Source organism: Zalophus californianus, chromosome 17 (genome assembly GCF_009762305.2).
Source record: "Zalophus californianus isolate mZalCal1 chromosome 17, mZalCal1.pri.v2, whole genome shotgun sequence".
Lineage (NCBI taxonomy): Eukaryota > Metazoa > Chordata > Mammalia > Carnivora > Otariidae > Zalophus > Zalophus californianus.
Genome location: NC_045611.1, coordinates 6,597,109 through 6,620,934, shown reverse-complemented (window position 1 = coordinate 6,620,934; position 23,826 = coordinate 6,597,109). Strand labels below are relative to the sequence as shown.

General features: G+C 50.8%; 1 protein-coding gene across 1 annotated transcript in view; it reads left to right on the top strand.

The window, feature by feature from the left end:
- Positions 1 to 23,826, top strand: part of PLCG2 (phospholipase C gamma 2) — a 141,157-nt gene that overhangs the window by 33,545 nt on the left and 83,786 nt on the right. Inside the window, exons 3-5 of the mRNA XM_027618978.2 lie at positions 18,200 to 18,343; positions 20,412 to 20,505; positions 21,232 to 21,279. Of these exons, the coding sequence (XP_027474779.1) occupies positions 18,200 to 18,343; positions 20,412 to 20,505; positions 21,232 to 21,279 (286 nt within the window). The remainder of the gene's footprint in view (positions 1 to 18,199; positions 18,344 to 20,411; positions 20,506 to 21,231; positions 21,280 to 23,826) is intronic.

Sequence of the window (23,826 nt, the reverse complement as noted above, 5' to 3'; positions counted from 1 at the left end):
TGAGTTCGGAGTAACCCACGGTGTGGCTGAACCACAGTTAACTCAGCTATTTTTGTCCTTTCGCTATCTTTCCAGTTTTTTTTGCTTTTTTTGTTTTTTGTTTTTGTTTTTAGCCCCTGCAGACATTGAGCTAAAGGGGCCTCCTTGCACTGCATTGCATTGCTGATAATAGGTGTGTACTGTAACAAACAATGCGAGAATTTGAAAAATGTTTTTTTCCTTCTTTCCTCCAAATCCTGGAGGTAACCAGTACTAACCATGTTTTGTGTATTCTTAAAAACATCTTTCCTAGGTGTCTGTAGACGTACAGACACACTTAGGTACATAAGTTTATGTGCAGTTTTTTAAACAAAAGCTGGACCGCAGGATGCACATTCTGCAGCTCGCCTCCCCGCCCCCCCCGCCCCGCCTTCCTGTCCTCCGGGCAGCCTTGTGGTCAGTATGTGTGCATCTGCGAAAGTCCTTCCTGACGGCTGCGTGGGCTTCCAGAGTTGGCTGCACTGTGGGGCAGGAGGTCCGTCCCAGTCATCCTGCATAGAAATCCGCCCCCCCCCACCCCCTGCCGTACCTGTATCCCTGTGCACCTGTGCAGGATGGGCCGCTAGAGGTGGAATCCCTGGATGTGCACCTCGAACATTTTAACAGATGGTGTCCTCTTACCCCGATGAGGTCATATCTCGCCAATTGCAGCCTGGTTTTCAAGGGCTCACTGAAGGAATTCTGTTGTGAACATTGAATCTCTCAAACATGTGTAGACCGGGAATCCTCGGAGAACCCTAGAATGGGAATTTTAACGATGAGGGATGTGCTTCAGCTCTGCCCTTTTCCGCTTCTGTGGTTTTCATCCATTCGTGAGCTTTTGTTTATTTACATATTTTAATTGATAGGTGTTTGAGTTTTTCAATGATGACTTAATTCAAACATACATAGCAGAGCAGAGAAATGATATAAATGATGCCCAGTGACCCAGTTTTACCAGCTCAGTGTTTTCTTCATCATAGTTGCCTGAGATCTTTTTAAATTAAATGTTATAGATAGAGGTTATAAAGCCTCTGTCACTTCAGAAATAACCATTTTGTGAAATTTTCTTTTCTTTTCTTTTTTTTTTTAGTGTTTAACACTGTTAATATACTGGGATAACAGAAATCAGAAGTACCCATGACACACATTGAGCTAAAGAGGCCATGACGTCTATTAAATAAATTGTTACCATTTTATAAATTTTTAAGCTTCTTGCAGCCTTTTTCCTGCTTAACTGGCTGAGCCACCCAGATAAACTTTTAATTTTAGAATAATTTTGGATTTACCAAGGAATTGTAAAGTCAGCACAGAGAGTTCCCACATACCCTTCTCCCCCGTCCTGTGCTACTTGCTGAATTTGCCTAAACCAGGAAATTAACATTGGTATGTGACTGTTAACTAAACTGTAGACTTCATTTGGGTTTTACCAGTTGTCCCACTACAGTTTCTCTCTTCCAGGATCCATCCAGAATACCACATGGCACTGAAGGGTTTTGATTTATCTATATCAGTACATATAGTTGTTTTCATAATTATTGTAGAGCGAGCCACAGATGACAGAGCCGGTGTGCCCCCCTCTCCCCAATGCTGGACATTCCCGTTGGGTTCCCTTTCTCCTTTGCAAGCAGTGCTGCAACTGGCATGGGTGGGAGTTTCTTCAAGTTGAATGGTGAGAAGTAGAATCACCGCGTGGGAGGGAGTGTGCCTTTTCAGCCGAATCCCTGATTGCTTTGTTCTGAAGCCTCTTGACTGGGCCCTTACTTGGTGCCAAGCACTTTCCTGAATGCAGTGGTTACAGGAATGAGCAGGACAGTTCCTGCCTTCCGGGAGCAGGGAGGTAGAACTAAATAAATAATGGAAGACCACCACCTGCCTAGGGCCGCAGCAAGGGAGGTAATGGGGCTCCAGGGAGGTGGAATGACTGAAGCGATAGATGCAGAGCTGGTGTGATCAGAAGGTGTAAGCAGGAGAGGTGAGGTGGGCAGGCAGTGGGGGACCTGAGGGCTCCAGGGAGCTTTACACACACAGACACACACACACACAGACACACACACACACACACGGTGTGTCCCAACCAGTACCCTGCTCTTTCTAGAATGTGCCATGCACATTTCCCTCTTGAGGCTTTTGCTCTTGCTATGTGCTCAACTTGGAATATTCTTCCCCAGACATCCACATGGATATGCCCTCACTTCCTTCAAGCCTCAGCTTAAAGGACACCTCTGGGGAGGCCTCCCTGATCACACCTGCTACCAGAGTCCTTCCCTTGCCCTATCACCCACTGTGCCTTACTCTGTTTTGGTTTAATTCTTCTGGAACTTACTGCTACCAGATGTAATATATATTGATTTGCTTATCTGTCTACGCCCCCCCCCCCCCAGTGTGACTCCTTGAGGTCAGGGAACTGGTCTGTTTGGCATGGCCTGCTCCCACAGCTCTACCAAGCTCATGGGTCCTCAGTGGCTCTTTGTTGACTGAATGAGTGGGGGGATGGGCGTTGCCAGGACTGTGATAATCTGTGGGTGATAGCAGCAAGCGGCTAGCACTAGCTCTGTGTCATGCACTCTGCTAAGCTCCTTGATGTGAACTGTTGTCCCTTTAAATCCTCACGTCTGCTCCACGAGCCTGGCTCGAGTTTTATTGTGTGTCTATTTTACAGGGGGAAATGGAAACCAGAGGGAGTGTGGCTGCCTCGTGTTGGGGCTGAGATTTGGACCTCTGCCTGACCCGGGGCTCCAGTTGGGCTCAGTCCCTGGCAAACGCTGGGAAAGGGGGAGGCAGGCCGTAGGTTTCAGCCCCAGGTCGTGGAGTCAGACTAGTGTTCATATCCCCTGGGCTGGACTTGGACCCTTGTGCAGAGGGGACTCGGGACAGACCTGCCTGGGCTGGAGTGTTTGGGGGACCCTCTTGCCCCAATCCTGCCTTCTCTGAAAGGGAAGGAAGACTCTCACCTTCTAGCTCGCTGTAACAGGAACTGCCACCCCCACCCCCCAACCTTGGTTTGCAAAACTGAGCCGGGTGGGGAAATGAAGGGCTGGCTTGCTAACCACAGTGAAGACTCATTTGCAAAAGCAAAACAGGGGCAGCAAGGCCCTTCTCTGACCCCAGCAGAAGGGATCAATTTCTGCAGGCCACCTTCTTGCTGGAACCACTCGAGCCCACCATTGGGCTTGGAGCTTGGAGGCACTTACCAGCTGCAGGCCTTATAGTCTTACAACCTCAGTCTTCTCCTCTGTTCAGTGGGGATAATAATAATAACATTATAGTACATGAAGTGCCAATGAGGAAATGCATGTAACGCCTTCTCTCCATGCCCATTTCTGCAAACCCTTGGGGGATAGAGGCTGTTATTATTGTGGTGGTGGACACAGTCAGCATCCCTCTCTTGGGCGCCGCTCCACACGGTAGCCACATTTCAGGAATAGTCCTCAGGTTAAACAACAGAGGGGTAAAGGAATATCCTCTAATGCATGCTCTTCTTTTCCTTTTTGAGCAGAATTTGGCATTTTAGATGAACCTCTGTGAGCAGGCTGACAGTGAGTTGCTTGGTGGCATAGCGAGGGCCAGACCTGTTCTGCAAAGCTCAGGAGACAGGCCAGCCCTCCTGCCTCGGGTTTGGGGATGGGGGTCGCGGGAGGAGAGGGGAGCTGGGAGTGCCCTGTTAGCCATAGGTAACTGTGTGAGGTTTCTTGCCTACCACCTCGCGTGGGGCTGGGCCACAGCACTGACAAGGGGCAGCAAGTAATGCCAGTAAATGAGAAGCAGGGAAGGGGAAGTTGAGAAGAGGAAGGCAAGTCCTCCAGAGTGGGGGCATTTGAGCTGGGCCTTGAGCTGAGCTGAGCGCTTTTTCCTGCTCTTGGATTCCTCAGAGAACCTACTCCTTCCCTGCAAAGAGCAAGAGGCAGGAAGGCCCTCTGTTTGGAGTTCAGGGACCCCGTGAAGGCTCATGGACCCAGGATGAGATCACCCCTTTAAAGAATGAGGGCTTCCCCTCTCCAGGGAAGGCTTTCTAGGCCCAGAGGGCTAGGTGGACCGTGACTGGGTGTGTGGTGCATTCACCATGGGGCACTGAGAGGGGCTTCTAGAAGACCAGGGCTTTCTCTGGCAGTCTCTCATGTCCCTCTGAGCCCTTCCCCTTGACCGTGGCTGTCGGTCAGTGGTGAGGGTCCTGAGCAGTGTTCTGGCCCGGTTCCCCGCCCCGCCCGCAGTGAAGTGGGAGGGCGTCTGGAAACCCCAGCCTGTCCTGTGGATCATTAACAAGGTGGAAAGGTATTTCTGCCTGTCTTGTCTTATCTAGTGACTGACTCTGGCAGTGGGAGCCCTGAATACGCCTGGCATCTCTCTCTACGTGCTGAGACTTGGCTTGAAAGGAAGGATCCACCTTCAGTCGGATTCTAGCCTGTTCATTCCAGGGTTTTCCAAGAGGCCGTTGTGGGAGCAGCTCTCTCGAAAATGGAAAATGGAAGGGGAAAGAGCCAGGCCGCCTTGCCCACAGCTCGCTCTCCGTGAGACGCCCGTGCGTCACTGCCCTGCTGTCTTTGGCGTCAGGGCCCCGGCAGGTGGCTGAGTGAATGACTTCAGTTTCCTGAGCCAACTCTGGAAAATGGGGTTTTGTTCCCAAGGTTGGCAGGAAGAGTGAGGAGACGGTGAAGTCAGTTCTGGCACCTAATAAATATTTCATAAGGAGGGTCCAGTCTGTTCTCTGTCCAGATCAGGTGCTTCTACCCCGGGCTTGACCTTGGCAGGGCTCCGTTTGCTGCCGGCGGACTTGGTAGGTCAGTCTGTGCAAGCGCCTCCAGGCAGGAGCAGGTGTGGGTGGTGTTTGAGAACGCCGGCTCTGGGTCCGGACGGGCAGGGCTCAGACCCCCAGCTCACCCAGCCCGCTGGAGCCTCTGTTTCCTCCTCTGCAAAACGGACAGGCTGATAACAGGGACCACTCACCTCTTGGGGCTGCAGGAGGCACCCCCCAGATAATGGACACCAAGCACTTGACTGGTTTTTGTTTTTTTTTTTTTTTTTTTTTTTTTTTAAGATTTTATTTATTTATTTGAGACACAGAGATAGAGGGAACACAATCCGGGGGAGAGGGAGAAGCAGGTTTCCTGATGAGCAGGGAGCCGGACACCGGGCTTGATCCCAGGACCCTGGGATCATGACCTGAGGCCAAAGGCATATGCTTAACGACCGAGCCACCCAGGTGCGCCTTGACTGGTGTTTGATAGACCGGGAGCTGTCAGAGCCCCTACTGCCTCTAAGGGTTTGGGGGCTGGGATCCTTGCAAGGATGCTCCTGAGAGGAAGAATCCAGCAGGACCCAGTTAGGCCAGGGTGACAGCCGAGCCGGGGGGCGAAGGAGGGGTTCTGCCCTGGAAAAGACCTCATCCTTCCCTGCATTGTGGGTAAGAGGACAGGCTTGGGAGCTAAGACTGCTGGGGTTGAAATCTGGGCTCGACTCGTGTATACAGCCTTGGAAAGTCACTGACTCTCTGCCTCAGTGTCCCCATCTTTGGAACGCAGATGGTGATCTCAGCCTCACGTGAGCCCACACGTGTCAGAATCCCTGGCATACTGCTTGGCCATACTAGATGTTTCTGTAAATGTGGCTTCCCTTCCCTTTTCTCTGGTTTTCTCTGAAGTCAAGAGGTGGGTAGGAAGATGCAAACCAGCAATTTCCGTGGGAGGATTCGACATCAGTCAACTTCTAGAATTTTTGTCGCAGTTGAACAGAATAGCCTGTGTTCTCGGAACCTTTCTTTTCCTATAAAAAAACAAGGACAAAGCATCCGACTGAAAGAGTGAGCATATGTTTACATGCACCGCTGCTCGTTGGGCTGAGGTTAGGGAAGGGCATGTTGAAATGAGTGGTTGCTGCTGAGACGGGTCCACATTCGCCTTCTCCCGGGGCTGTGCGCAGACTCCTGGCGGACGTTCACAGAAACCCTGTTCTTGGCTGTTGTCGCTGCTGCCCTCTTGAATCTGTGGGCCCCTGGGCCAGGCCTGGCTCCAGGCCCCCTGCCGGCCACTTCCTCTGGGTTTCTGACTGGCTTATCAGAGGGCTGCATGAGCATCTATTTCTGGCCTGGCTGGAAATAGTCTGGATCCTGGTACAAGGCGAGCCCGGAGTCAGTTCCTGGGATGGAGAAGTAGCCCACTGGGAGGGGGTGAGGAAGTCTCTTGACACTGTCCCCCAGGGGAGACCGGGCCCAGGGAACAGGAGTCACCAATGGTTCCCTTTGCAGGTCCCTTGTGGTCTCCCTGAGTGTGTCAAGGAGAACATCTGTTTGGTATTAGCGTGTTTTTTATTTCTTTCTTGATACTCTTTATCTTTTAATTGAAAAATATATTGAGATAAAGATAGATTCATGTAAAATTGTAAGAAGTAATACAGAGAGATCTCAGGTAGATGTTACCCTGTTTCTCCCAATGGTCCCATCTTGCGAAACTTTAGTGTGCCGAGCATAGCCAGGGTATTGACGTTGCTTCAGTCCACTCCCGGTCTTGTTCAGGTTTCCCCAGTTTTACTTGTCCTGTGTATGTGCATGTGCACGTGTGTGCGGGTGCATGCATGTAGAGTTCTATACGATTTTATCACACACGTACGTTCTCCGTGTCTGCCACCACAGTCGAGGGAGTTCCATCATGACAAGGATCCCTGGGTTCCCTCTTAACCACACCCGCCTCTGCATGGAAGGTTTGCATTTGGTAAAACGCACAAATGGTGAGTGTAAGCTCAAATTTACGCATAGGGACACCTCTGTGACCACTTCCATACCCCCACCTCCCATCCAGATCAGATCTAGACCACTTCCTAAACTGCTGCCTCCAGGAGGTCACCACCACTGTGACTTCTGTCTCCAACTGTGAGTCCGGTACCTCTCAGTGCGCCTTACTCCCTCGAGCCTTTTCTTCTCACCTTCTATAACTCAGAGCCACACTGAGGGTTTGGTCTGTGGCATCAGCTATTTCTAGGCAGAATTTAATGTCCTATTTCCACTGCCTCTGTGTTGTACAATTCCTGTTATGTTTGGTGGGTGGGTCCTTTATCAAAGGTGAACTCCTTAAATATATATGTGCATATATATTTATATCCTTATAATTTACATATATTTATAATTTATATATTATATATATATTTTTCCAAAAGCTAACTCCTTATATATATATATGTATTCATATTCAGTTGAAAAAGGTGAATTGATTTAAAGACTGATAATTAGACAAAGAGTGCCAGCACTATGCATATAGGGTAAACTTCATAAAATTGATAATCAAATGATATTTGAGAAAGTGTCAGAAGCATAGATGGCTCCAAAAAAAAAAAAACAACACACACTCAAATCAAAAACTGGTGCATTGGGGGGGGGGTTGGGGGAGCGGGATCTATACATAGTCTATACTGTGAAGGCCTTCTTTGTAATTTTGATAAAGAATACTGGTTTAAAGCAGAGTAAATTAAAATTTCCACAGGCCATGTGAAAGGTGGTGAGCCCTTCCATAATGTCTTAATGATTTTTGTTCGATCTGCATTCTACCTGTTCTATAACTAAGACACATTTTGAAATGGACTCACTGTTGTTGTTTTTTTTTAAAAAAAGATTTTATTTATTAGAGACACAGCGAGAGAGGGAACACAAGCAGGGGGAGTGGGAGAGGGAGAAGCAGGCTTCCCGCTGAGCAGGGAGCCCGATGCGGGGCTCGATCCCAGGACACTGGGACCATGACCCGAGCTGAAGGCAGACGCTTAACGACTGAGCCACCCAGGCGCCCCTGGACTCACTGTTTTTAACTTAAATTTATATAAAAGGAACTTTGATCCTCAAGTTTAGAGGTGCTAGATGTGTATTTTTTCCAATTCTTGTTAAAATACATCACAGTTAAGACCTAACAAAATGTGGATACCATTTAAGATCCTTCCCCATATCCCATGATGGGGTTACTCCTGTTGAGTTTTCAGCAGGAGGGAGAAAACGTTAAACTCAATAACCCTGGAACAGTGAATATTTAAAGACATTTGTGATGGTCAGTGTTTGGGGTTTTAGCTGGCCAGTTCATAAAGCAGGTCCTCTCTTTCTCGTTGTCTCCCGAATTTGGAAACAATTGAGAAACCCGGATAACCGATAACACGGCGACAAGAAGGTCTGCTCTTTTTGTGCCTCCTGTGGAGTCTGGCTTAGATTCCGTCTCTGGCCCCTGACCTGCTCACTGTCTGGTCCTGGTGGACGCCCACTGGCCTCTTGGAGGCAGCTCCCTGCTAGCGCCAGGGAGCAGGGCAGGGCGTGTGGTTCCTGGGGGACAGATCGGACCAGAACCGGACAAGGAGGCTAAGCTGGGCATGCCCAGTTCCTCCTTCTGGACTCCTGTTAGAGAGCGTTCCCTGCTCCCCTGGAGAGAAGGGGGTCCCCGGAGGAGGAGAAGCTCAGCCAGTTCCTCTAGTATCACTTAAAGCTCTGAAACATCTAGAAAACCGTTCGTCCAACATTTCTGTGTGACTACGAAGCACAGCTGTAACAGCTACCTCATCAGTTGAATGCTGTTGTTCCAGAACCCCCCATGGAAGCGCTTGGAAGACTGGGATATTCCCCCCTGGAGACCAGCACAGTCTCAACAATGGTTTCTTTTTTAACAGAGATGAGAGCAGTCTCCCTCACCCCCCGATATGTAGGCTTTCAAAGGACTTTTGTATCTACAGCTCATGAAACAGTTTACATTTTACCGCATTCTTTCAGGTGTATCTGTCTATGGGATGGACATTTGTTCCCATTTTACAGATGAGAAAGTAGAGGTGAAACCAGAACAAAGAAACCCATTCCAAGTTGGATTTAAGTGCATGCCTGCTAGACTCTTCTAAAGTTGGGCTCTTTCTGCTCTCCCACGGGTGGCCCTGTTAAAACCGTGTGTTCTGCAGTGCATCTCACTTGTCCATCTAGCTGTCAGGTTAGCTGCCATCCTGTATGTCCAACGGCCCAACACCCTTGGTTTTGTAAAGCAGAATCTTTCACTGAGACCCAGCAACCCTGAGACAAAGTGAAACCACCAGCGTCGGTGAAGGTGTTCTTAGAGGGTGGTATGCAAGAACCTGCATCCCAACAGCTAGATTAACCTTGACTGAGACCTCCTGGGGGCCACGGGGTTCCTATTAGTGTAATTTCACTTTGTTGGTAGAGCAGCTCCGTGAAGGAGGTACCACTGCCACGGTCGGTGCAGGTGCGGAAAGAACAGAGAAAGGAGATGATTTGCCCAAGCTCCAGGTGCCGTTGGGGCAACTTGTCCAAGCTCCGGGAACCCCTGCAGGGCTTTCTACTCCGCTCACTGGGTTACCTCCAGCCTTCAGAGCTCCACCAAGACACACGCCCTCAGAGAAGCCTCTCTTTCCCTTTCTGGGAAGAAGCCCCCGTGTAGACTTTGTTCCTCTCCTTTGAGGTATTCAGCGTGGTTGGAGGCTTACGTGTCCATGTGCTGGTTTGGAGAGGGTCTGTCTTCTGCGGGCTTCTGAGGGTGGGGACCATGTCTGTGTGCTTTCCCCCGTACACCCTCAGTACGAAGCTCAGTAACGGCCTGGCTGACTGAATGGCTGACAGGTGGACAGGAGTGTGGGGATGTGTGTGCGAAGGTATTGAGCCTCAGTGGTCTCCTTTCCCCTTAAATATGGCTGGAGCTTCCCTGAAGATGCTTGAAGCCTGTTGTCAGATGGTACCCCTTGAGGGCAAGTGTGGGAATCAGGGGAAAGGCCAAGTGCCCGGTCTGAGGGCAGGCAGATGTTCCAGGAGTCAGGGGCGGGGTGGGCAGCTTGAGAGTGTGGCCCAGAAAGGGAACAGGGTTTGAAGAATGGGGTCATGGGGACAGTCAGCAAAGGGGGTGGTGGAGTCAGGCGGGGGAGTGGGAGGAGGCTGGAAACCCCAACTGTGTGTCTGCGGGTGATGGGCCGGGAGGGCCGCGGGAGGTTGGCCGGACCTGGGGAAGGCCCGAAGTGATGCTGGGAAGCCAAGTTTGTGCAGAGATGAGGCCTCGCTTCTGTGGCTGTGTTGTCTTACTTCTTCAAGCAGGAAGCATGGCTGCTGAGCCCCACCGCAGGAGCACGCGTGGCCTGAGCTCTGGCCACCAGAGCCTATTTGGAAAATAAAGTCGGTCATCTTAATGACTATGTGCCTTTGGCAAAAATTCCAACCAAAGCAGATTAAGTCCACCATTTGCTCGTCATCCTGCCCCCCAGTAACCCTCACTGTCAGCAAATTGGTGAACTTTTTTTTTCCTACCTTGTCTCCTGCCTTTACACACACAGGTATACGCAGACAAATACAGGCATCCTTCCTTAGCTGAGTCTAATGCGTTCCTGGAAACTTGAGGGAGAGCAGCCTTTTTTTTTTTTTTTTTGGATACTGTATATCATGTCCTAGTACATGGATGTAAAATGCATTACCAACCAAATGAAAAAAACCCAACCCCAGTGTTGCTTAATACCCTTAAACACCTGGAGGCCAACCCATCAGATATTTCTGCATGAGCACAAAGCATTGACAGCAGCAAATACTTATTGGATGCTTTAATGAACTTGTTACTGGGCGTGTTTGCAAACAGTACTGAGGGAACTATATAGTGTTGGTTGTGAATTTTCATTTTTTTTCCTGTCCTCTACTTTGCAACTTAATGGAGATGGCAGTGAACTAATCTGTTACAAATACTAGAGATGTTATCTAAATTGGACTCTGGTAGAAATTTCTGCTTGTCAGAAATAAATGCTGGGACTCAAGCAGGACTTAGTAGGGTGGGCAGGACCCGAGGTTTGATGCATGATGATTTTCAACATTGGGAGTGCCGGACTTGGTCCTCTTCCTTTGCAGGTTGATACACACCAATATTTTCACCGGTCCCTGTGCATGAACATCCTACAGCGGGTGTTAATCTGGGTAGTACATTTTGTGTAAAAAAATATTTGCAAGATAGAGTGGGTATTTAGATAGTGAGAATTTGAATGATGATAGACACCTGTGCACAATATGTATGTCCACACATATGTTTGTACGTGTGGACTCACAAACATTCACGTGCAGGCACAGTACCCTATTTACATAAGGTGTTGTGGATTTTTTTTCCACATCAGTACATATGGATCTGCCTCTTCAGTTTCCACAACAGATAAATTAAGAGAATGTGGTTTTTTCTTATACCTTATGAGTCTAGCTTTATTCAGTTGCATTAGTAATTTAAAAAATAAGAGCTAATAAGCACCTAGAAGTGGCTATGTCTTTTATTAGTTGTCATTTTGAGGCACTATTGTAATGCACATGCACTCACACATACTCCTTTAATCCTCAAAGAGCACTATGTGAGAAGATTATTCTTGCTCCTATCACTCACATGAGGAAGTGGAGGCCCAGAGGTGAATTCTGCTGGAAGCACCTGTTAGAAGCTGGGATCCACACCCAGGCCTGCGGGTTCCAGAGTCCATTCCCTTGTCACCAGACACACACTTCGCATAACTTGGGTGGCACATTTGCAATCCTGGCACTAGGATTTGATTTCCAGCTGCATGTCAGAAGCATGTGATTTGTGATTGACCTAATTGAGTGCAGGAGGCCTGACCCCCCCATGGCTGCTCTGTACCCCATGGGCAGTGGGATCATCCTTCAGCAAGGTGCCCCTGTGTAATGCAAGATCAAGTGCGTGTCAACAGAAATGACCAATGGGCCCCCCCTCACACTTTGCTGATTACCAAATAGAAAACCCTCCCTGCTGGTGAGGGGTTTCCTTCCTGCCTTCTTGGGGCTCCTGGTAACCAAGGGGGTCCTGGATAGCGGGCAGCCCTCTGGTTCTTCTGGAGCTGGCCCCTCCTTGCTCAGAAGGCCTAGGAAGTCGTAGTAACAGCTGTGGAGGGCTTGGTGGTGGCCCCATCACCACCTTTTCATGGAGGCCTTAGCCACAGCCCCATCCACAGCTGACTTTCCACCTATGAATGAGTGTCCCCCCTGGTCTTCATTGATGGCTAGACAAGCCCCTTGGCCTGAAAGAGGCACCTCACAATTAGACGGTCTGCAGCCCTAAGAGTGTGGACTCAGGAGGACTGCTTTCCACTCCTAGGAGATACGCGAGAGAACTGAAAACAGGTGTTCAAACAGAAACTAGGATGTGAGTGTTCATAGCCTCACTATTCACAGTAGCCGAAAGGTGGAAATAATCCAAAAATGCCCATCAGCAGAAGAGTGGATAACTAACATGTAGTCTGTCTGTACTGGAATATTACTCATCCGTAGAAAGGAATGCAGTCCCGGCTACGACACAGAGGAACCTGGAAGACTTGATGCTAAATGAAAGATGCCCGACACAAAAGACCACGTATTGTATGATTCCCTTTGTATGAAATGTCCCGAAAAGGCTGATCTGTAGACACTGAAAGTAGGTTCGTGGTTGCCAGGGGCTGGTGTGGGGACAAGAGGGAAACGGAGTGATAGCTACAGGGTATAGGTTTCTCTTCGTGGTCATGAAGATGTTCTTAAATTGGTGGTGGTGGTGGTTTGCACAAGTGAATATATTAGAAGCTATTGAACTGCATGGTTGAAATGGATGAATTGTACAGTATGTGAACTGTATCCTGATTAAAGCTGTTCTGTTAAATGAGAGTACATTACCTATAATCCCAGAACCACCTGCTGAGCCAAGATACCTTTGGGGGTACAGAACGCACGGGGCAGTGACATCTAGTCCTGTCTCAGTGCGGGGGAGCCCAGAGGAGCCGTTCTTTGCAATGACTGGGACTTGGCCACATCCATCCTTCTGCTGCCTGAAATACATACTGGGCCTTTGATCCCTCAAACATACCGATCCCTGCGTCCCATGGGGGTAGCACAGAAACTACCGGATCCGGTACCTGATGGAGCAGAGGCTGCCTCGGGCGGATTCTGCTCACTGTAGCATTGACTTCTGCCCCTCAAGGCCAGTTTGGCGTGAACGCCGCAACCCTCTGCTTGAGGACAGGGGAGGCAGGCCCCAGAAACAGCCCTCGACCAACAGCAGATGGGGTTTGGGGATAAATAACCCCAGTTCCCTTACTCTGTGGTGGGGCAAGGACTCCCAGAGCCCCCATGAGATCGGCTCCAGGTACCCACGGAGGGCCCGCTGGACGACCTAGCAGCCTCTTCCTCAGCTCTTTTCCTTGCCGGTCTCACATCCTCGCTCCTCTACCAGTGTTCCTGGGACCACCTCCCAAATAAGAACCTAAGTCATTCATTGCACGGGTACCCGAGTTCTGCTCTGAGCCAGGCTCTGGTGCACGTGGCTGTGAGGCTCCAGTTGTGAGTGCACGGGACAGACAGGATCCCTGTTGTCCTGGGGCTCAGAGGAGGATGCACCTGTACATACAGATGTGCACGTGAGGAGCTTTACGGGCCAGTTATAAAGATAACAGGGCGAATCATTTCAGGGGTGGGGATGGAGAAGGCAGGCAGTGTTGAGCAGGCGCTCGGGTGAGATCTACCCGCGTCTGGTCAGCTGATGACCGGGGAGAAAGGGCTAAGCCCCTGCAGAGGGCCTGGTCCCTTGAAGAGCATCATGAATGAGCCTGCCCTTACCTGGGGGCGGGGGGGGGGGGGGAGGGCGTGGTCGGCACGACGTCATGGAGGCGATGGGTCCTGCTGGAGCGGTGGGTGCCTGCAGCCCTCCCCCAGGACGGGTCTGGTTCCGAAGCTGGCGCCAACGCTTAAGGCAGGACCACTCACCGCCCTAGCGTGGCTCTTTCTCTTTCATTCTCTTTCCATGTCTCACGCTTCTTCCTGTCTGACTTGGTACCTGTGCGTGTTGGTAACCCCCTCCCTCCTCGTCCGGGTGGCGTGTCTGCTGTCTCCGGCCCTCTTTGCCCTGTCCGGGGGTCTCCTTTTGTGTTTGTTCATATCTCTGTGTCCATCTCCGGTTTGCGTCCCGGCCGCCCCGCCCCCCCTTCCTCATTCCACAGCTGTTTATTGGGTCCCCTGGGTACCAGCCACTGTGCTAGGGGCCGGGACACGGCACCGAGGAAGGGAGCGCCCTCAAGGGAAGCGGTTCCGAGCCCACAAGTCCCACGTGCAGGTCCTGGCCTCTGTTCGGTGCGGTGGGGAGAGGGGCTGATAGGTATGATAGCAGGAATTGGTGGGTTTTCTGTGAGTTCGACGGCCGTTGAGCTGAAACTGGAAGGGGGAACTCGGAGGGAACCAGAGCCAGGGTGTTCCTAGCAGAGGCAGCAACACATGCTGATGTCATGTGCTGGGGGTGACCGCTCACCAGGTGGCCGGATCGCCGAGGGCGAGGGCACAGGCCAGGTGGGGCTGGCGGGGTCGACCCCGGGCCTTGGTTCTCAGTCCTAGGAGCACCGGGATGTGGTCAGGAAGTTTGAAGCCCAGGAGGGCCATGAACATGTTTATTTATTTACTTCCTTATTTTTAAAAGATTTATTTATTTTAGGGAGAGCATGCACACATGAATACGGGGAGAGGGAGAGGCAGGGGTTCCCCGGTGAGCGCAGAGCCTGGCGCAGGGCTCGGTCTCGTGACCCTGAGATCATGACCCGAGCCCAAATCAAGAGTTGGACGCTTAACCGACTGAACCACCCGGGTGCTCCAACATGAGCTTTTTTAAATTTCATAAAAATGGCTCTGGGGTAACTTCTGTTTACTTCAATAGGCCAAGCAGGAGATCCAGTGACTTGGATCATGGCATTGGCCGTGGGAATGGAGAGAAGTTGACCGAGTCAAGAGTAATTTAGAAAGTAGAACTGGTAATTGCCTGAGGACAGTATTACAGTATATGAAATTTTTTCTTTATGTACATGTGTCAGATTTTTATTATAAGTTTCTTGCAGGGAGAAAAACTTACAGTAGGCCAATTCGGAGATTTTTCACCTACAGATATTTTATGGGGAACAAGGATAGTAGGTAATCACTGCTAGACTTGATAGGAAAAAAAAATATATTTGCTTCTTGCTTCAAGTCAATAGCATCTTGCCCGGCACTGAACTGGGTGGGTAACATCCAAGAACAAACTCACCACCCTTAATGTTCTTAGGGGAGGCGTAAACTGTTAAATCGGCAATGCTAACTTCCTCCTAGAAGGCTGTAAATGTCAGTGCACACAAAGGGTGTTTGTTTTTGGGGAGTGAGGGCAAAGAGAAAAGACTCTAGGTTTCTGGGTTCGGTGAAGAATGGGGATGTGGCCCCTATTCCTCTCCCTACCAGGGTTTAGAGGCATCCCTGCTCCCAAAACAAAAGGACCACTTATGGTTGAGGACTGGGTTTTTTTGGGGGGGGAGGGGGTTTCCTTTTTTTTTTTAAGTTCAATTAATTAACAATATAATGTATTATTAGTTTCAAAGGTAGAGTCCAGTGATTCAACAGTGATCCATCAGTGATCCATCAGTGATCCGTCAGTTGCATACAACACCCAGTGCTCATTCCATCACATGCCCTCCTTCATGCCCACCACCCAGTTACCCCCCCACCTCCCCTCCAGCAAGCCTCAGTTTCTTTCCTATGCTTAAGAAGTCTCTTATGGTTTGTCTCCCTCTCTGGTTTCATCTTGTTTTATTCTTCCCAGGTTGGTTTGTTTGTTTTTTTTTTTGCTAACCAGAATCATGCTGTATGTATTGTTCTTTGATGTGCTTGTTGGAGATGTTCTCAGCCTAGCACACTCCTTTTATCCATTCTATATTCCACAGAAATAGTTAGATGTTTGGGTTGCTTCATTCTGCTGTTATAATTATGCCCACTTTTGTGCACAAACTTGAGCACAGGGGCTGGAATTTGAGGGGAAGAGTGTCAATTTGAGCCCTTGGCAATCTGAGGTGAAGGCATGTTGACTTGGCATTGAGCAGGTGGCAGGCTGTGCATGCTGACTCGGGCAGGAGGGTGGCTGGATTGTGAATTTGGGACCCACAGGCCGATGGCATTGTGTGTGACAGGGACGTGGCTGGTTTTGCTTTTAATTTTTGGGTGTTTTCTGGGAAACTCGATCTCTCCCTCTATTCTAAATGAAAGCCTTGCTGGATAGCGTATCTTTGGCTGTAGATTTTTCCCTTTTAGCAGTTGCAATTTATCATGCGAGAAGTGGTTATTAAAACTTTCTGGTTTGCAACAATTTTAGACTCACATGAACATTGCAGAAATAGTACAGGATTTCTGTGTACCGTTCATCCGGCTTCCCCCGGTGATAACATCTTTCTTGTTCAGTCACCAAACCCAGGGCACTGACAGTGGTACAGTGTGATTAAAATACAGACCTGGGAGGTGCCTGGGTGGCTCAGTTGGTTAAGTGTCTGCCTTCGGCTCAGGTCATGATCTCGGGGTCCTGGGTTTGAACCTCGTGTCGGGCTCCCTGCTTCTCTCCCTCCCTCTGCACCTGCACCCTGCGCTTCATGCTCCCGTGCACGTGTTCTCTCTCTCTCTCTCTCTCAAACAAATCTTTAAAAAATAAAAACTAAAATAAAATAAAGAACAGAACTGGTTTTCGCCATTTATTTTATGTGAACTTGGGTTTGGTTTGGTGGCTTTCTCACGTGTATAGGATTGTGTAAATACTGCCACACACGGGTGCAGAACAGACGAACCCATTTAAAGTCTTTTCACATTCCTTCATGACTCCTGTCCGCCAAGGTGTTTTTGGTCTGGCTAGACCCATGGGAAGAAAGGAGAGAGCTTCCAGTTCATTCCGTCCCTCTCCCTCCTAATTGCATTCACTGCACCCCCACTCCTGTTGCTACCTGTGCATGAACCTTTCCTGCTGTTTCAACCCTGACTCTAAATGCCGTTTTTCACCTGTTGGCTTCCTCCATCCCAGGTTCACGCTCCTTCCCTCACCTCCCATTTCCAGGGACACCTTTTTGCCTGTTTCTCTCTGCAATATAAGGACTGAGATATACATGCCAGACTCTCAGGGTGGTAGAGTGAGCAAGTGATAGAAACTCAGGTCACACTAACCAAAGCTAAAAAGAGAATTCATTGTGTAGGGGTTCAGATAGTACATCCGGGCTCAATCTTTTCTTTCTCTAGGGCAGGCGGCATGCTCCCCGTTACCCCCAGACTCCTGTTTTATCAGCCAGGCAGCAGCAGCAGCAGCAAGAGAAATTTTATAAATATCTCTGGCCAAAAAAGTGCCAGGAAGATGCTGGTGGGCCATGTGCTCGTCCCTGAACCAATCATGGTGCCCCAGTGTGGGGCACCTTGGTCATTCCCAGGACCCTTGGGCCCCCTCTTTGACTTGTTGTGGTCGGTGGAAAGGAGAGGCAGATCAGCTTCATCTGAGGCACTTAGAATGGGTCCATTCCATGAAAGGTGCTGTTTTGACAGAAAAATGGGGAGGGAGGGACTGGTCGAACTTGTCTCTTTGTGACAGTCCATGGTCATCCTGTGGCAAGGAGGGAGATCTCCCCTGAGTCAGGTGGCTATCCTGTGGGGTGGGGGGTGGAGTCACCCATGGGTCAGTTGGCCATCCTGTGGGGGGCAGGGTCATCCCTGGGTCAGTGGCCATCCTGTGGAGGGGAGGGGTCACTCTTGGGTCAACTGGCCATCCTGTGGGGGGCAGGGTCGTCCCTGGGTCAGGTGGCCATCCTGTGGCGGGGAGGGGTCACTCTTGGGTCAACTGGCCATCCGGTGGGGGGCAGGGTCGTCCCTGGGTCAGGTGGCCATCCTGTGGGGGGAGGGGTCACTCTTGGGTCAGCTGGCCATCCTGTGGGGGACAGGGCCGTCCCTGGGTCAGGTGGCCATCCTGTGGGGGGCAGGGCCGTCCCTGGGTCAGGTGGCCATCCTGTGGGGGGAGGGGTCACTCTTGGGTCAGCTGGCCATCCTGTGGGGCACAGGGCCGTCCCTGGGTCAGGTGGCCATCCTGTGGGGGGCAGGGCCGTCCCTGGTTCAGGTGGCCATCCTGGGGGGGAGGGGTCGCTCTTGGGTCAACTGGCCATCCTGGCCCTGTTTGGTTAGGAGTGGGTTGGAGTCCTCCAGCAGCAGGGATTATAGGGAGGATAGATTTCTTCTTGTTTCGATCGTCTGTTGCTATACAACTATCCCAGTACTTAGTAGTTTAGAACAGCAAGCTTTTTACTTGCAATGTAATCCTGCAGTTTGGACAGGGCTGGGGAGTAAAGGAGCTGGGTGGTGCGTGTGGGGTGCAGGCAGTGTGGCTACGTCCTCGGGTGGAGTGAACTCTGGCTCTTAATTGTTTTTTAGTGGATATCATGGAAATCAAGGAAATCCGCCCAGGGAAGAGCTCCAAGGATTTTGAGCGTGCGAAAGCTGTCCGCCAGAAGGAAGACTGCTGCTTTACCATCTTGTACGGCACCCAGTTTGTTCTCAGCACACTCAGCTTGGCCGGTGAGTGCGCCTCCGTGTGCTTTTCTCCCTGCTGTGCCTGGCTGTTTCCTAGGATGTTCTGTAGTACCAGAAGGCTCCTGCCTGCCCCTCATGTGTGTTTGAGGGCATCGTGGTTTTGAGTTCTAACCCTGTCCTTTTCTAGCCGTGTGCCTTTGGGCAAGTTACTGAACCTCTCTGAGCTGCAGTTTGCTCAGCTGTGAAATGGGGAGAATGGTAATGCCAGCCTCATTGGGACGTTGTAAGCATTATGTTAAGGGCCTGCTTGACTCATGCAGATAGGTGAAGGCAGGCTAGAGTTTTCGTCCAGCAGAGCCTGGCCTATACTGTATATTCAGTTGAACTAGAGAAACTATCCCAAAATCTTAGATGTCACACATATGTGCACACACACATAGACGCCCCTACACAGACACATGAATGCTCACACGTACACACAAAACACTTACCACAAGCATACACACACACACACACGTGTGCAGGCACGTATGCACTCACATAGACACATGACCTGGAGGTGAGATTTCCAGCCATCCCTATGAATTCACCCAAAAGCAAAGGGGCCTCTGAGATGCCAGAGAATGAACTGTGGAAAAGCTCAGGCACTTGACTCACGGGCAGAAGCTTGTCACCCCCTTCAGGTTGACTTCTAGAATTCATTGACTTAGAACTGTATGTACAGCTGGGAGTGATGAGAGAAAATAAATGCCATTAAAAGTAGACCCAAGTGGGAGGAAATGATGAAAGCTGAGCAGTATCAGGGACATTTAAATTAGGGCCCGGTAGCTCTCGTCGATTTGCTCTCTCACTTGCTCAGCACACACCTTTGAACACATACTCTGCGCTGGGCTAGAGGCTACTGGGGCTATAGGGCCGAATGAACCCGGTTGCTGCCTTTCAGGAGCTCACAGTACACTGTGATAAGAGCTACAGTCCTTTCACAATACAGCATGCTGTCGGAGAGCAGAGGGCTAATCTCAGGGAAGCCTTTGTGGAGGAGGTGACTTTTAAATTGGGTTTTGAGGCATCAGCGGGAGTTGGGAGGAAAGAGGGAGGCCAGTCCAGGGAGAGAGTGTTCTGTGTGTGAGGGCTTGAAGGAGGGAAATAGCAAGCTGGGTGTGGGACATGATGAGTGGCCGTCTGACTGATGGTGTATGGTTGGGGCAGGAGAGACGGGCCTGTGCCCATGAACTTCAGAATTTTGTCCACTTAGCCCTGCTGCAGGTTGAGGCCTGGTGGTTCTTGGTAGGGAGACCACGAGAGCCCAAGTGGGTCTTGGAGTCCAGGATGCTAACTCTGTTCCACTCTGGGGTCTTTCTTTTAGAGCTCTAGAATTTAGGTCCAGGAGAGAGATGGGCAAGACCTGGATTCAGATCCCAGCTTCCCACTTATGGGCTCTGGGACAGGTCTCCTAAAGCTTCTGAGTTTAATCCTCTCCTCATCCCCATGGGAAGAGGGAGAACAGAAACCTTGGCATGCTCTCGTCCAGATAAACAAAGTACCTGGTCCTTAGGAGATGGTTAATAACTCAACGAGTGTCTGCATGGCTAGCTCCCTTGTACTGATGAGGAAATGCGGCACAGAGGGGTTAAGGAGCCAGCTGAATGTCACACAGCCCCAAAGTGGTGCAGTGGCACTTGTCAGTGATGCCAAGCCCTTATTTGCTGCTTGGTGCTGCTTCTCTCCTCTCTCTCCGTGGCCTTGATGAGAAACGGGAAATGCTGAGGGCGGCTCAGGATTGTGGTGGGAATTATCCCAGACCCTGCACCTTATTTCCTAGCATAGGGGTAAAAACTAAAACTCTTGGGGGGAAAAAATTGTCCCACTTGTCACCCTTGCTGTAGAAGGGTCATCACGGGCATGTGGCTTTATCTCGGACAAAAAGCAGGTCTTAGAACCATGAAGGTGTGAAGGAGATGCCTTCTTGGTGCCCTTGAGCAAAACCGGAAACGGGTCCTGGCTGCTCTTGTCCCCATGGTCTGTATGGGGCTGGGATGGCCTGGGGCCCCGATTTCTCTGCAGAGGTCTTCCCAAGGGAGTAATGACATTTCTGTCCGTGTTCACCTTCCAGCTGACTCTAAGGAAGATGCGACTAAGTGGCTCTCGGGCTTGAAAATCTTACACCAGGAAGCAATGAGCGCGTCCACACCCACCATTATCGAGAGGTACTGACTTTTGCTTGTTTATCTTGCCTTCCCACATTCATTGATTCCGCTCCCTTTAGCCAACACGAGCGAAAGAAAGCAAAGTGGGACGTTTCATCTTGGAGGCTCATGGAGGGTCCCGAGTGCGTCAGGTTCCCGGTAGAGGCAGTGGGCTCCCCAGCATCTCCCCAAAGAGCCTCTCTCAGTGTTGGGCCATGCTTGGCCACCTGGGGTGAGGCGCGCGCTGAAATCCAGACAGAAACAGGCATTGGTGGTGTTTGAGGGGAGGACAGAGGGCTTCCTTCTTGTAGGATTAGGAAGGGATTCTGCCGACTCACCAAAGGACAGTCCCATACAGGGTATGGGATTTGCCACCCGCTCAGGACGGCCTTGTCTGTGCTTCCATGTCGTGGAGGTCCGTGTGGGATCGGCATGTGAATGATTGTCCCCTCGGTTAAAACCCTCTGATTCCCACCATTTGTCTCATCAGGTTTTGGGGGGATAATGAACAGAGAGGCTTGTCCGTTTAAAGAGTGCCAGCCGCTGTGCGTTGCGGGAGGGCCTCTTGGCTCAGCTAGGGCGTCTCAACAACAAGGAGAAAACCGCTCCTTCCTGAGCTGCTCGAGTTAGCAAGTTGGAGAGCGTTTCTTGTTTCCAGTATCCTTTGTCCCCATTCCATAGAACTAACCGAGACTGGGGCTGTTTACTAACTCTGTCTCTCTGTCTCTGTCTCAACTCTCTTCGCAGTTGGCTGAGAAAGCAGATTTATTCAGTGGATCAAACCAGAAGAAACAGGTAAGATTTGTTCGTATTTCTGTGGTTTTCTCCACGTCGTATTGGCCTCTGATGTTCTTTCTTGAAACGTTCCACGGCTGTCGGAGCATGTTTTGTGGTGTGGAAAGGCCCTCGTGGGGTCTGGCTGGACCTGCGAGGTGCCGGACGCCGTGCCAAGCGCTGGGGGCTGACGGTGACACAGCCCTCACCTGGCTGGAGCCTCACTTCTGTGGATGTTCAAGTCCATCTGCAGAGAAGGCTGCTGTGCTGTGGAGCAACTTGGACCTCGTTCTTGAGGCCCTCACATTTGAGCACCTTCTGTGTCCTGGGGAGACGCAAGATTGCCACGCGCCTGCCCTACTTTGTGGCGGGAGAGAGGTTGACCGTAAGGAGGGAAAGCAGGTTGACTTAGGACGGTTAGGCGGGCTGGGCAGACATGAGTCAGGGGAAGTCATCAACGTAGTAACGTAATTCAGTGTATGTGTTCCTCAAACAGTGCGTCTCGGAGTGGTTCCCCGTCAGCACCCGCGATGCTCCGCGTGGGACATTTTTGTAACAAACATGGTTTGACCTTGGACTTGGCAGCATGATTTCCTTACTGAGGAGAAATCGTTTGCTTCTTGATGGACGTAGAGTTGCTCCCGGTCCGTTAGTATCATGAGTACTGCTGCTTAGAAACCTTGGGGTCTCCCTGTTTGTATGCGTGTGTGAGGAGGAGAAAAACAGGATCGAGTCCTAGAGGAGGGATCCCAGCCGTGAAGTGTTTTCTGGTCTAATGTTTTGAGAGAGGTGGTAACAATTTGAATTTCTCCCTGTGGTGCAAGAGGGCACGCCTTTCCTTACTCCATGTACTACCAGACCTTTGGTGATCCTGATGGGTGAAAGGCAACGCAGATATTTGCTTAAATTTGTATTTATTTTTGAGTAAAGTCGAACATTCTCTCATCCATTTTTTTAGGGTTTGATCCAGTTATGATTAACAGTGTAATGATAAATCCTACCATTTATTGAGCACTCAGCCTGCCGCACACGGTGCTCAGCGCTTTAAATTGTTGTATCATTTTAGCTTCGCATAAGACCTTCTTAAAAATTTTTACGTCATTTTCCTTCCTTCTATTCTTTGTTAAGATCTGTCAGCACGATACGTGAGGTCCCAGCTAACCTCTCCAGCTCCCCCCCTGGTGTCCCTTTCCATCTCTGAGGCCCCTGGGTGTCAGGCCAGTGTCCTGCATCAGCTGGTGATCTCAGAGTTTGGATGTGTGCCACGTGCTTGCTCCCACATATGCTGCCCGACGGGATGATGGAGAAGCGGTCCCCTCCAGTGGTGAAACGTTCAGTAATGTTGTAAGGTCTGCCAGAAGCGCACCCTGCGTTCCCCTCTCCACCCGCCCTCCCTCCCTCCCTCCCTTCCTCCCTCCCTCCCTCCCTCCATCCATCCATCCAGCATTCACTGGGCTGCGCTCTGGTGTTAGGGAGGTGGATCTGGGGAGGTCCCCGTGTTGGAGGGTTTTGTTCACACTGGTCTCTCAGCCACTGAGGTGGGGCCTCCCCGGTGTTTCCTTTCTGTTGTGGCTTAGGGGTGATTCATTGTTGAGGTTGGCGCAGGGATGACAGATGGAGCCGTCCCGGGCCCTCTCCCCATGCACAGGGGGTCCAGGGTTGTTGATTTGGTTTGGAAGTCCGCCTCTCCATCTTGTCAGGGCAGCCTCCCTCTGGCTGTCTTGCTCAGAATGGATTCCTGCACTTCCTCCCTAGAGACCCGTCTTTCTGTTGGCTGGTCCAGAACCTTCAGCAGAGAGGAAGTCTGTTTGTGGACTTGATGCCCCTGTTCCTCGCTTCCTGTTCGCTCTCCCCAACCTTCCTCCCAGTGGGCAGAGCCCCGCTGCTCTGTCAACATGTGGAAAATCCCACCTTTCCTGTGGTTTTGGGAGGCCAGGAGGGAGCTTTTCAAAAGGAACTCTGACCAAGGTACCAGTGAAAGGGCAGCTGACTGACTTCTGCTCTGCCAGTTTCCCCTCCCTTCCTGTCACCCACGACTGGTGGCATTTCCTGAAGGAAAACAAAGCAGTGGCCCAAGCCAAGGAAAGACTCAGCGGCAGCGGGAGGCGGGCTTGAAGCCGGCTCCCAGCGCTTTCCTTGACTGGCATGCCTCGTCTCCCTGCGGGGCGTCTAGAGGGGACAAATGGTAGCAGCTGACCCTTGCCAAGGGGTTGGTGTGCAGCAAGCCAGCGTACCAAGCACGTTGCTTGCTCTCGGAGTTGGGCCCTGCTTCTGGAATGCTCGCAGCCCGGGGAGCTCGGTACCCTTGGATCCATTTGGTGAGGATAGTGAGGCCGAGCAGAGTTACGGGACTTGGCTGCAGCAACCCGGCTTGCGGGGCAGGGCCCCAGGGTTCGAGGCTTACCCATCACGACCGACGACGCGATGTTGCTTGTCTTCTTTTATAATCTGTACTCAGGAAAGCCAGTCAAAGGCAGAAACCTTCCCCTCCCACTGCCCGCCCCCCACAGCCTGTAAGTGAAAACTGTTTAATTGGTCTGATTGTGGTAACGTCGACACAACATAAAA